The 17,519-nt window shown below is 40.7% G+C and overlaps 1 protein-coding gene across 4 annotated transcripts in view; it reads right to left on the reverse strand.

Moving 5' to 3' along the window:
* UGGT1 (UDP-glucose glycoprotein glucosyltransferase 1) overlaps window positions 1–17,519 on the reverse strand; it is a 94,921-nt gene that overhangs the window by 21,813 nt on the left and 55,589 nt on the right. For all 4 annotated transcript variants that reach the window (XM_048865192.2, XM_048865194.2, XM_075132244.1 and 1 more), the window contains 8 exons: window positions 16,811–17,017; window positions 15,658–15,789; window positions 14,401–14,531; window positions 11,576–11,671; window positions 8,340–8,442; window positions 5,737–5,816; window positions 4,676–4,865; window positions 1,848–2,006 (listed from right to left, as the gene is read on the reverse strand). In XM_048865192.2, the coding sequence (XP_048721149.2) occupies window positions 1,848–2,006; window positions 4,676–4,865; window positions 5,737–5,816; window positions 8,340–8,442; window positions 11,576–11,671; window positions 14,401–14,531; window positions 15,658–15,789; window positions 16,811–17,017 (1,098 nt within the window). The remainder of the gene's footprint in view (window positions 1–1,847; window positions 2,007–4,675; window positions 4,866–5,736; window positions 5,817–8,339; window positions 8,443–11,575; window positions 11,672–14,400; window positions 14,532–15,657; window positions 15,790–16,810; window positions 17,018–17,519) is intronic.

Consider the following 17,519-nt stretch of genomic DNA (forward strand, 5'->3'; position numbering starts at 1 on the left):
ACCAAATTGTCTTTCTGGAAGGCACTGGATTTAGTCTCTGACGACCACTCTCCTTGCTCTAAAGGTGCTTGGAACAGCTGAGATAGTCTCTGGTGAGGTCATAAATGCACTGGAAGCATTCATATGTTGAGTTTACCATTTGAAGACCAACATTATGACACTTACAGAGCTATGTTCATGGATGTTTTCCAAGAAGCAGACAAATGGAGAAAAACTGCCACCAACAAGGGGTACATTTATACGTGCTATCAAGAGAGGAAATCATCAAGCAATGGAATGGCTCTGGGATGATCAAGCACATCCAAAACTACCCTCCCCTACTGGGCATGGACTTATCACACCAGTGATATATGAAATACCACACACTCCCAAATCAATCCTGCAGTTAATCAAATGCTTGTATGCAAAGATCAGATGCTCACCAGCCTGCAAACGTTTGGCCAGCAGCCTGCCTTGTACGGAGAAGTGCAAGTGCGGCACAGATGAGAATCAGTGTGATAACATGTCTAGCAGTGTTGCCCTAGACAGAGATGACACTGATGATGACTTTGATGAATAAGTTTTCAGTCCTACATGTCAAGGGTAACATCCATAGAATGTCTTTTTTAATGTAAGCAACGCATCCCTGTGTTGAAGTATAATTTTTAACATTTTCTTGCATATATAGCTACATAATTGTTCTAGGTTTGTCCTCTTCGATACATTGTGTTCATGGGTATCAGGCAAGAGTTCTTTCTCCCAACTTGACCCATTTCCAGTGATATTGTATTACCAAAATTTCCACCAGCCAGAGGACCTGGAAGTGGGGTGGCAGAGAGAGAGAGAGCACGAGCGCGCGCGACACACACACACACACACACACACACCCACTCTGCAGAGGGTGACACCATTGAAATTACGATTCTATAGATTTTTACAGAACAAATGACATCTCTTCCCTTTCCATCACTCACTTGCCTGCAGAATAAGATTTTACTACCTTGGACTCCCAGACTATAAAGGAGTGTACTATATTGCTTGTTTTTAAAATGGGAGAATAAACTGAGACAAGTGTCAAGAAGGAATGACTTCCACTCCTAGGACCCACTTTAGCAAAGCTATGGAGGTCTGCTGACCTAAGACATTATGAGGGAATCCTGAAAAATGGGTGGTTTCAAAGACCTCTTTGGACAAGGCTCAAGTTGGTGTTGAACACAGCCAGGGCAGCATGATTAACTATCAACAAGGTCAATTTCAGATCAGCTCACACTCTCCAGGTAGCCAATGGAAATAATAAAACCAGTGAGCAATTGTGCTACTGTTCTCTGAACAAGATGTGAAGCCGCCATGCTAGGAAACAATTAAAATGACAGCCTCATAGGTGTGAGGACACAAATTGCTATTACAAGGTTATTTTGGAGACAAGGGCCAGCCTACACAAATTACACAACTGATTGGTTTTCCATGGGAAGAGCTTGTTCAATGTGATGCCAATATTCTTAAGAGGGCACACTACTACCTGCAAGAGTCCTCTCAGTAAGCTGGGATATGGAGGGATCAAGAGTATCTTGGTAACAACAACTGACAGCCCGCTCCAAAAGCGAGACTTCTGCCTTGACAGTGTTTGGAATAAAGTGCTCTGACATATCTCACCAGCAACCTAATCCAACCATTCTTCCACAACTGAAACCAAACTTGCAAGATCCATTGGGGTGCAAGCAATAGTCACATGTGTATTTTCAACATATTAAAAGGCAACCCGTACTTCTTAATGTTCTTGCCAATAGACTTTGCATATATCATGAGCAACATAGAGGATAGAACCTTGAGGAATGTAGTTTGTTGCCTGTATAAAACCAGTCACTTACTAAGTTGGCCATCACAATGGTATCAACAATGACAGGATTGGCTGAAGTTCCCAGTGTGAACTGGAGTCCTCGAGGTGGCTGTCCTGTACTGATGTCATAGCAGTGTCCTTCCAGAAGCAGATACTCCAATTCATATTCTGCAGCTACTCTATTATCCACCTGCCACCACCAAAAAAAAAAAAAAAAAAAAAAAAAAAAGAAGAGCCATTGGTGCATTTAGAAATAACTCAAACCAGTTATTCTGACTACATTGCCTAGTGGCTGGATTATGCTCTAAAATTCAATTTTAGTTTTTAAATAAAAGCACTTGTGTATTTTGGTTCAGGTGGATTATTATTCATTGGTATTAAAGTAGTCCTAGAGGCCCCAAAGGAGATCAGGACCCCACTGAGCTGGGCACTGTATTTATACATAGTATGAGACAGTCCCTGCCCTGAAGAGTTTACAGACAAGAGAAAGGGTGGGAGAAGAGAAGCATATAGAAATGTAGAATTTAGGCAGAGTTCAAGTGACTTGCCTGATGTCACACACACAGTCTGTGACAGAGCTGGAAACTGAACCCAGATTTGTTGAGTTCTGTCCAGTCCGAGACCATCCTTCATTACCAATTAATTTAAAAACAAACAATAATTTAATCTTTATATACATAGACAGATTTTCACAATGCCCACAGCATGCTAAATGATGTAATTGTCTGCAAATAATTCAGGACAAATCTGCAGAGCAAAATTACCCACCCAGAGTTCTCAATGCACCTCAATCCTAATCCTCTGCTATTTTGGGCTTGGACCTTCTCCTGAGGAAACTATCAATTGTGAAGAATGTTATGATATTTTGTGAGATGGTCCAACCTCCCTACTGCTCCAGAATGCTCAGTTTAATTGTTAGCTTCAGTGATCTGCATCTCGGAGATCTCACATACAAAAACACTGCCAGTATTGTTTAGTGATTTGGGATGGTGATTAGATTAGAAAAGTCTCCGATACGTTCAGAATCTTTCCATGTGTTCAGGCACAGAAAAGGAAAATACAATTGGTAAAATAAATTTAGAGGTCTAAAATTATTAGTATTGTCCCTTTAGTTGCCCATTTATAATTTAATTGTTTAAGACAATAAATTAACAGTGATACAAATACAATTTGCTTTACAATTAGTACAGGATCATTGATGATAGAGCCAACCATTGGTCGATCTAATGCATTGTACTGCATCTGGCACTGGATGTTACCAGATATATTAGAGGGAGGCAAAAATAAAGGTGAATTGGTAATAGGTTATAAAGATTTTCAGTCTAAATGTAATCCAGGTTGGCAGTGGCCAAAAGTTATTACCAACTGTTGGCTTTTGATGTCCCTATCTGAAGTGATTTTGGCAGTCTTGCTCCACTTTGCAGTGGACAGAAGTCCATATCACAAGAGCCACCCTCTAAGTTGGCACTACTGTTGACAACCTCAGCAGACAAAGCCAAGGACTCAATGGTTCTGGAGACTGAACTACCCTCTCACCTCTAGAGGTGGTTCCTCCAGGTCAGGGTTGAGGCACATTGGTGGGGAAGCTTGCACTGCCACTGCCCATGCCAAACCTGTTCTGTGGATAAATAGAGGACTTCAGCCTCCAGGGCATTCAATCTGGCATCTTGCACGTACACTAGATACACAAACAATTTTTTTTTAAAAATAAAATCTAATTGTTTCTCGTCAACAGTGCAATGGCTTAATCCAAGGGGGGAAAAATGATACTTTCACACCTACTTAGGGTTATTAGCTTGCTCTCTGAAGCAAGAAAGAGTTGTTCACTTTACATCACTTCACAATTTCCTAAGCTTAGTGTAAGTGAATGTGGTATACCTTATAATGCAGGTAATGAGACCCCAGCACTAGTATCTAGGACCTAATTAGCTAATGTCAGTTTAGACTAGCAAGCCGGAAAGTCGTGTCTGCCAACAGTAAGTGGTTTAACAACTCCATGCCATAAAGCTTTTCTAAATGCCAACCAGTGACCGTACAGACAGATATACTTCCTTTATTTTACTATCAGTGTTCTTGGATTAAATGTGGAGTCCTCTTTTGATTTCACTTCTTTCCTTGTTTCTTTTTATAACGCCCCCCCTTCCAGATTTCTCTGATAGCATATAAAGTTTTAAAGGATCACCATCAAATTGAAAAATCTCATTTCCATCTGAAAATGGTGGACCTATTATTATGACAACTCACTCCTAAGGTTACTATAAAGGAAAGATAAGAGAACATTTATTTTCCAGTTTCTTTTGTATGTTGTCTGTTTATCTATTTGGTGGTGGTGCATGCTCAACCCCAGCCCCTGAAAGTGGGTATCTACCAGTAACAGCAGAACTGAAAATGAACAGGGAGCAGACAGCAGACAAGTGTGTGTTCAGAGAGAAAGGGGAGGGAGGAGGTGGGTGGGCCTGAACATTTGAGGTGATATTCTCAGGCCTACACAAAACATCCCTTGAACAAACCGGAGTTGAAAAACCCTTAAATTTTGAACAAATGATTTTTTAAAAAATTTAAGACACTATATGGAGCATCAGAAAAACTCCTTTATTTAAAAAATTAAAAAATAAAAAGTTTGGAGCCCCATAATAATTTTTCTTCTTTTCTAGTTCAGGACCATTTCTATGAAATGCTGTATAAATGTGATGCAGTTTTTTCTGTGGAACCTGCAGTAAGCCTAGAATGTGTAAATGTGGCATTCCCCTCATCTGTCTAGAGCACTGCATTGTTTTGAGCTTCCAAATTCCAAAGATGAGCCCCAGAAAAATCATATACAAGCACACTAAACAAATAGGAAATGCTGAAGTCTCTTACCTCCTCTAAATAAATGTTATCAAGGTCATATGGAGTTCTGACAGACTCCACCATCCAGCTCTCAGGGGTGTTTAGGTTCAGAGTGAACAGTGGAGTCTGAGGCATATCCAAGAATTTGGCAATTGGACCAGGAGCAAAGTTGTCGTCTGCTGTGAAAGAAATCTCAGGCTCCAAAACGTAGCGATAAAAGCTGAAATTGCAAAAGGAAATAGAATATCTGGCTGCCATGTTTCATGCCTTTTAACTCTCACTGACAGTCATCTTTCCAACGGATAGTCTCAGAGCCTCTGAAAGCCCATTACTGGACTTGTGTTCCCTTCTATGTATAGGCTCTTTGCTTAAGAAATCACACTTAACATAGATCAAATTTCATCTTGACTAATTAAATATTTTACTTTACCAGAAGGATCTAGACTCAAATTAAATTCTGAAGTGTCTTATGGAGTAGCTATAATATCTTAATATTGCATTTGAATCGCTGTAGTTAAAGTCACAACAGAGATACCAGAGACTGAAGTGGGCAAATATGCCGAGACATACTGATTTTGATAAAGTTTTCATGGGGGAGGGGAGGGGATGAGACAGGAGAGATACTCTGATTCTATAGGCTAGTGGTTAGGACAGTGGGATGCGAGAAATCCATGTTCAGGTCCCTGCTCTTCCCAGTTCAGAACGGTCAAAACTCTGCTCTGAATCAGGCAGAGCAGGGAACTGAAGCTGGATCTCCCAAATCCCATGCCAGTGCCGTACCCACCAGTTTCTAGACACAGACAGACAGATACACACCCCCTTCCTGAACTGAAAAACTCATGTTTCGATCCCAAAGAGAACATTTAAGCACAACTCTGGTTTTGCGAAAACATTCAGAAGAGTTACTTTTTATTCCATTGTGGAACGAAAATGAATTTTGAAACCTCCAAAGTTGCCATGAACAGAACCGTTGCCCTCAGGGGCCTTTTCTTACTTCAGAATTGCATGTTTATCTCCTGTAAATGATCCTCAAATGTTTTTAACACTGCTGCTTACACTAAGGTGTTTTCCCCCAACATAGTATTCCTTACCTTTTCAGAGGCATGTCAGAAAGTTTGGACTGGCAGTTCATAAAAATTCTTAGATTCATGTTTATCAGTTGGTTCAAAACCTAAAAATATGAGAGACACATATACCCTAAAATTCCTACTAGAGAGATGAGTACTGTTTTTGCAGATTAGGCCTTAATGAGCATTAACAATCTGCCTACCACACATTTTATTTGATTGAATTGGTGAAGTGAATTAGTTACTTGCGTACCATGATTTTAAATAGGACTTTGGGGATATTCTAAGTAGTAGACAAGATGCAGACAGATTCTCCCTCAACAGTATTGTCTGTGGAACTGAACTTGTATAAAATGATCCAATGAAAAATCATTTGAGAGTGGCCTTACCCAGGGCCGGATTAACTCTCCTGTGCGCCTGGGGCTATTAGATTTTGTGTGGCCCCTGTATACAAGTCTCTTTCCTAATTTAAAACAAAATGATCACAATTATGGCATTGAGGCTATTAACACTATATTAAACTTGCCTTTTAATTAACAAAGTCATTCTGTGGTTACATTTCAGTCTTAAAACATGTAGAATATAGTTAAGTTAATTCAAAATAGCCTACTTCTTACCTTAGAACAGCTGTTATATTAGTTTCTTTCTGGGAGGGAGTTTGGGTGCAGGAGCGGGCTCCAGGCTGGAGCAGCATGTTGGGGTGCAGATGAGGGGTGTGGACTCTGGGAGGGAGTTTGGTGCAGGAGGGGATTCTGACCTGGGGGAGCGGTTGGGGGTGCAGGAGAGGGTGTGAGGTGTAGGCTCCGGCCGGGAGGTGCTTATCACAGGCGGCTCCTGGCCGGCGGGCTCAGGCAGGCTGCCTGCCTGCATGCCGTGGCCCCACACTGCTCCCGGAAGTGGCCGGCTGCTGGCATGTCTCTGCATGCCCCTGTGGGGAGGGGAATGGTGTGTCTCCATGCGCTACCCATCCCCGCAAGTGTCACCCCCGCAACTCACATTGGCCAGCTGCGGGGACAGTGCTGGGGGTGGGAGCAGCGTGTGGAGCTGCCTCCTGCCCCGCCAGGTGCCGCAGAGATGTGCCCAGCAGCTGGCAGCTTCCGGCAGCGGTGTGGGGCCATGGCATGCATGCAGCCTGCCTGAGCCATGCTGCGCCACTGGACTTTTAGCAGCCCAGAGATCGCAATCGACTGGCAGAGGATCGACCAGTCGATTGCAATCAACGGGTTGGTGAATTCTATATAATTATGGATTTATTTTTGCAGGGCCCCCCTTAGCCCCAGACCCTGGGCTGCAGCCCCTAAAGCCCCTGTGTTAATCTGGCCCTGTTCTTACCATGCCTTTTTAATTATTTATTACATAGTATACTGTAATTAGCATTTCACTGACATGCTGAAGTTAGTTATCTGATGTATTTATCCAAATGAATCTCACAAATATGTGAGATGTGAGTCTAATTTTATCCATGTCAATACAGAAAAACACTGTAAAATATGGAGTCATCTAGGACTACGTCTACACTAGTCTTCCGCTGGCATAGCTATGTTAGTCAGGGGCGTAAAGACGGGTAATCCCTGAGTGACATAGCTGTGCCAGCAGAAGACTGTAGTGTAGACACAGCTATTCAGGCAAAGCTTCACTTTAACTAGTATAGTTTGTTTTGCTCATGGGGATAGTTTTACTGTACCAATACAAAGCTCAGCTTTGCCAGTCCACACTAGGAGCGCTTTGTATACCAGTATTGCTATATTAGTAGTGTAGACATAGCCTAAGGCCTGGTCTACGCTACAAGTTTTGCCAGCATTGCTATGTTGGCTAGGCGGGAGAGTCACAGCCTCTAGCTGACACAGCTATACTGACAAAAACCTCAGTGTAGACGAAACTGTGACAATAGAAGAGTGCCTCTATCAGCTTAGAGTTGTTTGGGCAAGTGGTTTACTCTGCTAGAAGAACTCCTATGCAACATGGCCACTAGGGGGCTGTGCCAGCATAGGCTCTGTAATATGGACATGCTCTAAATTTTTGATGTTAGACTTTCATATGAAGATTGGTTTTAAAACATTAAAGAAATAGCCTCGTGATCTAATTATTAGAGATGAAGTATTTTATTTTAACAATTCAATGCTTTGTATTTCTAGAGAGCCTTCCAATCCATGAATTCAAAGCACTTTAATTTTGTAAAGCCCACAGCCCTTCTGAGAAATTGATCATTACTTTATCTCCAGTTTAATTAATAATCCCACTACCATGATTTTCAACTCTGTTTATTCTATTTTTTCAAACGCAAGATGAGATTTCAAATAAGTAATAATTTTACTAACAAGAGATGTCAAGGAGCATCAAACATTACATGCCAACATGACTAACAAACGCTCTGCACTTCACATAATTGAAGCTTTTCTCATACCAACAACCTAATCTTGTCTCTCTCTCATGATACCCGTAAATTTCTCAAACGCTTTTTTACTGTGCTGTAGGCTTCAACAGGCCATTATACGATTCCTATCCACCATCCATTTAAGGGGAAAGAGAAACAATCCATAACTACAGAACAAACTATATTATAAAAGTTTTAAACTATTTTACTGTCTTTTAACTGCTGATTAATGCATTACAATGTTTATATATACCATAAGTAATGGTGCAAGTCTTTGAGCATCTCTGGTAGCCGGATCAACAATAGCCACCACATCAAAGTAGGTCTCTCCCTCCTTTGGTCTCAGTTTAACTGCACTAAATTAAAAGAGAAGAGGACAAAAAATCAAGAATTAAAAAAGCCATTTTAAACAAACAGATTTATGGATAAACAACAAACCCCTTTGCTCTTAGAATCCCAAATAATGTGGGTGAAAATCCCAGCAAATTCCTAATTCAGGAAGAAGAAAAGGAGTACTTGTGGCACCTTAGAGACTAACCAATTTATTTGAGCATAAGCTTTCGTGAGCTACAGCTCAATAGGCTGTAGCTCACGAAAGCTTATGCTCAAATAAATTGGTTAGTCTCCAAGGTGCCACAAGTACTCCTTTTCTTTTTGCGAATACAGACTAACATGGCTGTTACTCTGAAACCTTGTAATTCAGGAAGGTGCTTAATGGGACTACTCACACATACTTAAGTATAGTTATGCATGTACTTAAGTACATTCCTGAACTGGGGCCAAATAGCCTAAGGATCTGTAGGTTGGGTGCTGATGTATTAATTTTGATGGACTAAATTGGCCCAAAGAATCAAAGGTGTTAACATGACTGTCATGGTCCAACACTAAACAATTTTAAATAAGGTTTGGTATACAGAGACCTGACCCTGCTTAGTCCCATGGCAAATACACCATTAAAAGTTTTTTAAAAGTTTAACCTTTTATTAAAGATACAGAAGAGAAGGAAAAAACAGTTAATAGTCTACATTTCAAATGCTTTTAAGTGAGCCTTTTGTCTTAACAATATCCCTTCTTCCCTTTCCCTCTAGTTGTAGAGGGTCTTCAGAAGGAAAAGCCTTTGTTTGACCATTTCTTAGATCAGGGGTCTCCAAACTACGGCCCGTGGGCCGGATCCGGCCTGGGGCTTCCATTTTTCTGGCCCTCCAACCAACAGGGGAGAAGCGAACAGCTGAGTAGGCAAGCGAGCAGGCAGGGGGAAGGGCTGCTGGCAGCAGCTCACACGGGGTGGCAGCCCAGCTGAGTTGTGTGGAGGGGTGAGTGCCTCTGGGAGCCAGTGTCCCCCCCAAAAGGGGAGCCAACTTAGGGGAGAGTCGTTGCTGCAGCCGAGCAGGTACCGGGAGAAGCAAACAGGCAGGCTGCAGCTGAGTAGGCACGCAGAGCAGGCAGGGGGAGGGGCTGCTGGAAGCAGGTCGCATGGGTTGTGGGGGGGAAGGGAATAGCTCAGCTGAGCAGTGTGGAGGGGTGAGTGCCCCCGGGAGCCAGTGTCCCCTCAAAAGGGGAGCCAACTTAGGGGAGAGTTGCTGCTGCAGCCGAGCAGGCACGGACCCCTGCCTTAGAGTAAAAATACAAACCAGATGCTTAATTACATCGCCAATAAATGAAGTAAAGAAGATGGAAATTAATTTCATAATGGTTAAAATTTTACTTCAGCACTAATAGAACCAAACAGCCCCAACCAACAATGGGAACCTGGAGCTTCTCTTACCCAAGTACAGCCAAACTTTCAATCCTTTGTCATTTTCTGCAGCAGAGCAGGCATGCCTAGCAGGCACAGGGCAGAGCAGACCCAAAAAGGGGAGCCTGATTTAGAATTGAATGCAATACTGACACAGCAGTGTTGTTTTTTTAATGATTTTGCATATATAATTTCTTTCACAGTCGCTTCGGCCCGCAAAGCCCCTTCAAAAATCTAATATGGCCCTGGTCTCATAAAGTTTGGAGACCCCTGTCTTAGATGGTAGTAAGTGTCCTTTTTGGGGGGGGAAATGGAAAAAGTTAGCTAAAATAGGGTGGAGCTGTTGTTTTTGATATTGCTATTGAAGTCCTGGAACAATCTACCAAGGGTTGTGGTGGATTCTCCATCACGGACAATTTTCAAATAAAGACTGAATGTTTTTTCTAAAAAGATCTGCTCTAAGAATAATTTTGGGGATGCTCTCTGGCCTGTGTTATACAGAAGGTCAGATTAGGTTATCACAATGCTCCTTTCTGGCCTTAGAATCTATGAAGAAGTCTGATCCCTTTTCCTACATGACAAAACAAACATACATGAGAGGGAACGACAGAAAATGCAGACTCTATTGCTGGTGTTGACTTTCACTTGCAACTGCACTGCTGGAAAAGCATATGGTCTTATTAGCCACTCCGAGACTGGGCAAACTTGTACCTGTATTGGGCTGTTCAGGGCATTGCTTTAAAACTGCCTTTTTGGCCATACAGGTTTACGGCAGTGTTATAAAGTATATGGTCTTGTGAGAAAGAAAAGGACACGAGGATGGGTTTGTGGTTTTTTTGGAGGGGTGGGGGAGTGAAGGGGAGAAAGCAGGAACCAACGTCTCAGAGCTGGTGGAGGTGACAATGTCATCTGGGTACCTTTCTTTGGCCTGGTCTGGCCAGGACATCTCTCAGGATCAGGATGACAAAGGCCCAATGGTGTTATAGTAGACCCCAGGTCCAATGACACAATGGGGAGGCAGCCATGTTGCTAATGCTTGCTCCTCCCAGTCCACCCATCTCCCAGCCAGCAGTTGTCAGAGAAGCTTCTCTTTTTTTTTTTTTTTTTTTAAATCTTCTCTTTTAAGGGCCCCAAAAGGGAGTGATGAGCAGAATGGCCCAAACACTCATTTTTCCACCAATTAGACCTAGTTTCTGACACAACAATTTAGGTCCATTGATTTCTGGTCCCACTCTTTTCTTGTTTACGAAGCATGATCTTAAAGCAGTCCTTGAGTTACATCCACAAGTCCTTTTGTTTGTACTAATTCAGTCTGTCACCCACATGCACCTTTTCTCGTCAACATTTATTGTTACAGATTGTGACATTTTATGAACTTCTATTCACTTTGTATAACTGAGCTTACAATTAGGGCAAATCTGTAAGCCCAATTATTACAATAGTGACAAAGTAGATAAGCGCACTACCCATTTGCTCTTGCACTCAAACAATTTCTCATTAAATGTTTTATTTTATTAAGTTTTGTGAAACACAAAACTTCTCTGAAACATTACTGTGTCCTGAGACTATTCTATTGCTACATCTGTGTAGCAACAGAAAAATAAACCTGCAACTGAGGCTATGTGCGATTTGCCATGATGTTGATAATGACGATTCAAAGTTTAACAAGATATAGAGCGAATATACATCAACGACAAGGAAGAAGAAATACATAGGTCAACAAATGTACTCTGAATTTAACATTAGCCCGATACCTGTATCTGTCTTCAAAAAATTGATATTCAATCCTTGCCTCTCCTTTTGGCTGAGCAGACAGAAGAGCATCCACCTTCATTACCAAGTCACTTGCACTGGAAGAGAGAAGGGTTTAAAATACTCTGAAATATTTATGTATTTCCCCTAGTATTACTGAAGATTATATACAAAATAAGAGGCCCAGATTCTAATCTCAGATGCATGGACTATATGTTTTACTCCTCTCAAGAACAGTCCCTTTATTGTTAATGTATACGTGCAGTAGTGCAATTTTTGAGACAACAGCATGAAAATGGTGGAAACTTCTGAAATTAAAATCTAACCCAGATTATAGGAGCTATTATCCTCCTTTTTCCCATCACCCTGAGGTCCCACAATTTCTCTGAGGTAACTCTGAAGATTTTTCTGAAGATCTAAGGCATGATCACCAGTGGACTCTCTCTGGAAAAAATATCACTCCATTATGTACGAGAGGGGTTAATTGCTGAGCAATGCAAATCAGATTGCATTTGTAGTGACTGAACATGCTGCCTCCAGAGCTCTTCCTGCCTCTGCCAGACCAGTAAGAGATTAATTGAACCCAGCTCTCATAACTTTGCAGAGCACTCTTCTGGGCAGTTCCAGAAGTTTTTTTTTTTTTTTTTTAAACTACAGTTCTCTTTAGAGCACTGGAAAGCAATCCCGTGCATCAAGCAAATTTGAATGCAACATGGTGCCATAATTAACAAATAAATTCACTGTTGACAATTACTTCCCTTTTATTATTCCCTGAATATTTAATCTAGTATTTTAAATATCATTTACATTTTCCAGATTAAAGAAAAACACCTTTTGTACAATCCAATTCTCTGACAACATAACAAATCTCAAGAATGAAACACTGAACAATAAAAATTGGGTTGCATGGTATAGCAGTGCTAGCTACTGATGCCGTAGTTAAGGATCTGTCAGCTTTTCCCATAATTAACTACTAGTCTCATGGGTTTATAGCAAATTGTGCAAGCCATTCGTAACAAAACTATATACCTTATCAAATCTGCGAAATCCTGGCATGTTTTCTAATCCAGAGCTCAGTCCAAAGCTGGGCCTACATCTGCTAGGACCTTGGCTCTGCTGTGCCCAAAATTCAGCACAAATTCAAACCATATCCTCCTTCCCTTCCCCCAGCCCCTTTCCTGGAGCAGACCTTAAGTCTTCTCCCTTTCCTTCTACTGGCTATGGGTATAAAGGGATCTATGGCACTGTTAATACTCACTCTGATAGAATTGTGGTGTGCAAGGTCTCACCACAATAGCGAATGTCTTTACACTTAAAAATCTGTTTGACTATGTTAAAAAAATGCATGCTGCTGGCTTTTAAAAGGTAGCAGGTCATCACAGGAAAGCAGGGGGGAGTTTTGCAGGCTGTATAAGCTAAATGGACAGGATACTCAAGAGATCCTACAAACTCAAACTGTAAATAGATGGCAGTGTACAGGAATCAGTGTCTTTTGGAAACTTGTATCGGTTACTTTGAACTTGAACATGACTAGATTTTTAAAATACATTTTGTTAAACCCATAATAAGGATCTCTGTGTCTCTCCACCCCTTTTTTTCCTCCTCCATTCATTTTTTCCACCTGTGTCTCACCATGAAATGCTAATAAATTAAGAATGAAGTTTTAAAAGAAGCTTATGTGCTTAGTCACTGTTATTGATACGGAAATGGATTTTGGATCTACAATACTCAAATAAATATTAAAGGCTAATCAGCAAACATAAGCTGAACCCCAGTATGTCCACAAAAGGTATTTTTTGTGGCATCCTGATAGCATGTTCTCTTTCCCATTTTCTTCCTCCTTCTCTGTTTGTAAGTAAATATTGTAGTGATCCAACATCTGCATTACTGTTAAACCCAAGCACCCAAGAGCAGATGGGTTAAAACACTTTCAAATCTAATCTTATATGCCCCCCCCTCCCAAAAAAAAGAGCATTGCCAGGCCCTTAGCAATATGTTGAGTTGCGTGTAGAAATGTAAGAGATTTCATTCTAATCATAGGCCACAGTAGGGAGTAGCAACCATATTTTCTTCCAATTTAAAAAGTTTTCTCCACTTAGCACATGGAGCTGTTCTGTAGTCAGAGTGAGCTAAAGCTGGGTTTTAACTGTACCTGGCTTGAAAGAAGAGTGAGTGCAGAGAGCACCTCCATGTTTTCTTTTTTGGGGTGCCACCCTTATTCCTCTTCATATTTCTTCCCATTCTGCATGACAGTTACCATACTAGCCCCCTTCCTCCAGCCAAGAGACCACAACCTGAACCCCACAACTAACAGAGCAATGTTCTGCATCCGTGCCATTAAGCTTGCTGTTCAGAGGCTTATTTTAATGATACAAATCAGTGGTTTTCAACCCTTTTCATTTGCAGAGCTTATAAAAAAAGTTTTAAATGAAGGTATGTACCACTTTGAAAATCTTAGACCTAGTCTGCAGACCCCCAGGGTTCCCCGGACCACAAGTTGAAAACCACAGATACAGAAAGCGTGTTTCTTGGTTTTCCAATCACTTCAATAATTTATTTCTGAAGGAGAGTGTGTGGGCTGCAGAAGGCCATCAAAGCGGATTCAACTCAATACAGCAACTTAAAATGTCTTTTTCCCCTTATCCCCTCTAAATATTTTATGATTGGCAAGATGAATACATGACTATTTATTTATAGTCTAGTGTGCACTTTCTACAAACCGTGGCAAGTCTACTTGCTCTCCCCTCTTCCCATTGCAGAAGGCCATGTTACTGACTTGAGCCCTGCTTTCAACCAGTCCACTTAGTTCCTGTTCATATGTACTTACAGATCTTCCTCTACTCCCAACTGCTGAATATGGGATTTGATTTTCTGTCCAGATGTCTTTAGTATAATATTCTCTAGGAGGTGGAAATCATCCTGATTGAACAGCTCATTGTCTTCTAATGGGCCAATAATCTGTAAAGAAAATGGAGTCAGACTTATTAGGCAAGTGCTGTACTGAAACAAAATTCAAAGACATTTCAAAGATACAAACTCTGGGCCCAATCCTGCAGGTGCCAAGTGCCCGAGTCATATTAATATCAATGGGAGTTGAGGGTAGTTATCACCTCTCAAAGGGTGTTCAGCAGTGTGAAGATCAGACCTGTCATTATGTAAAATATATACTTTCACAGCATCCTCTGAGTACTTGGAGACTGAGATGCATTGTGTTATGTAGATCAAACTCGAGGGTGCAATGGAATTCCAGACCAGAATCCCGCTGTTCAGCAAACACTATCAAATCATATTTCTCAAGCGTCAGATCTATTAGAGAAAAGAAAAGGTGTACTTGGGGCGCCCCTTAGAGACTAACGAATTTATTTGAGCATAAGCTTTCGTCAAGTGAGCTGTAGCTCACGAAAGCTTATGCTCTAATAAATTTTTTAGTCTCTAAGGTGCCACAAGTACTCCTTTTCTTTTTGCGGATACAGACTAACACAGCTGCTACTCTGAGATCTATTAGAGTTGCCCAGTGAATTCTCAATGACAGGAATAAAACACTTACAGTGTATGACCACATGACAGGAAATGTAGTTAGCACTGAAAAAAAACCAATGCTCAGCGGCACCTGTTTTGGTTTTTTGTTATAGTTGTTTGAAGTCAGGAGAAAAAAAAATTAATTGCTTTGGACAAAAGGGTTTCATTGTTTGGAGTGGAATTTTACAGTGAAATGATTTATTTAAAAAGTTGAATAGTGGAAGGTGCTGGATGCGGAGCTCTGGGCACTGACAGCAGCAACACAACTTTGTCACACTGCCCAATGCATCTGCCGCAGCCTTGAATTGGAGTTAGCCTCTCTGGGGTAAGAGGCCTTTGTGCTTCAAGTTGTGCTAGTCAAAACTGACATTTTTGTTACTTGGACATTTGTCCAGTTGAAACTGTATTGAGAGCAGCCACTAATTTCACACGTAAAGAGCCATCAGATGGTAACAACCTTTGGCTACAGTCAACATTGCATTCCTAGATCCCCATTGTCACTTAAGTTTTCCTTATTTGCTACATATTGAATATGTCTGTCTCCCAGTCTGGGAAGTGAGCTCACCCTTCCATTGCTGATCACTGCCCTCTGTCCTTTCTGCAACTTAAGAACATCCCTGCAGTACATGGCATGAGACAGTATAAAATCCACTTTGGGGGATTCAAAGGCCTCTTTAAAAGTATTGACATCCATGCCCTGAAAGAAAAAAAGAAAACATATTCTCACTGAAATGGGAACCGTAATAGAGACTCTGCAGAAATGCCCTGTGATAGATAGACACTACTTGTTAAACTGTCTTATCAAGTTTTTACAAACCTCTTCATAGTTTGCTACAACCTAGCCCACAAACCCTTTCTCTCTTTATTACCTTTCTCCTGTTCTCTGTTTGAGCCCTGGCCTCTTTATGTCCTTTTCAAACAATCAGTCTCACCACTTTTGACGTGAAAGCCTTGTCGTCTGCCATTCCTGCTACTTGGAATAGTCATAATGAATTTCTTTATCCTTAATGACTTGGTATCACTTTTTCAAGTTTAATTTGAAAACATTTTCTCCTTTTCCTGTACTTATTAAAGTGACACCATCAAACTGAAATGTAGCTAATTTCAGAAAGTGACTCAGCAATAGTTTCAGGTACTACCCTGCCTGGAAGCCCCATTGCTAATTTTTGCAGTTCTAAAAATCATATTTTCTTATTCTTCTAATATTTTCTCTTCCCTTCTGTTGTTTGAAGAATTCATATGCACTGAAAATGGAAACTGAATATGCAAAATAGGTTAACAAATGCACAAAGTAATTAAATTGAAAAACAGTGGGACTGTCATTCCTCAGTCCTTTCTGACCTTATAATAGGAGGGTTTAATTTTAACTATTGCTTTCTGTCTTGTATGTAATGATCTAAAGCATTTTTGGGATGCAATTTTTAAAAAAGAAAATCTAAACAATGTTTTACTAGACTTGCACAGAAAAATACTTGCACAGTATTTTTTTAAAAATCAAGACCCCACTGGGTTTCAAAGCCATAAAAATAAAGTAAATAATCCTCTCTCAATTGTGAAAACATGCTGAGTTTGGTGAAATTAACCCATTAAGGACAAGAATTTGAATTTTTGTGCGAGCATACTGCATCAAGAGTTACAATCTGCATTTACGCTAAGAAGTTCATCACAAGAGCTAGCAAAGCATCCCACCACCGGTAAAAGCCATCACAAGTACTTACACCAACCGCAAATTCTGTGATGTCAGCTCCTGCTTCCAGTGCCTTTGCTGTCTCTTCTTTAGCCATTTTAGTGATGAAGTTCTTGGCACTGTTTGACGTTTGTGTCTGTAAAGCTGCCCATATGGCCCTGGTGATGATTGTGTTCTTGTTGCTTGGATCTTCACTAGGGTTATTAATCATGCTAATTCGGACATGATTACTGGATTTCTGTGTTTTAATAAAGTGCTAGTTAGAACGCATTTAGAATTCTAGTCTGTTTTTAGATAAGTGGGATAAATCCGTTATAATAAAAAGCAAAAGAAAACTGTTCTGTATTGCCTAATGGGAAATATTGAATCCAAATCAGGAAGTCAGCGGCTCAAAGCTAACAGGACTAATGATAATGAATGACTTTAAGCTAACTTATTTATTATTTGCATAGCACCAGCATGTTTAGAATATTAGAGAAGTATGAAGCCAAGGTTCCTGCCACAAAGAGCTTACAATCCAAATACTAAATAGATCCCAAAGCACAGTGCAAACCAATTGCCACACATTGTGTGTCTGCTTTGTACTATTGCCTTGCTTTATACTGAAGTATAGCCACTGCAGGAATGAAACCTGGCAATACTACGTGACTATTTTGGACAAAAACATGAAAAATATATTTTCCACTCTTAAAGGATAATTTAGGTAGGTAGAATGTAGTTACTAAAGCTGAAATTTAGCC

The sequence above is a fragment of the Caretta caretta genome, chromosome 9, assembly GCF_965140235.1.
Source record: "Caretta caretta isolate rCarCar2 chromosome 9, rCarCar1.hap1, whole genome shotgun sequence".
NCBI classification, from domain to species: domain Eukaryota; kingdom Metazoa; phylum Chordata; order Testudines; family Cheloniidae; genus Caretta; species Caretta caretta.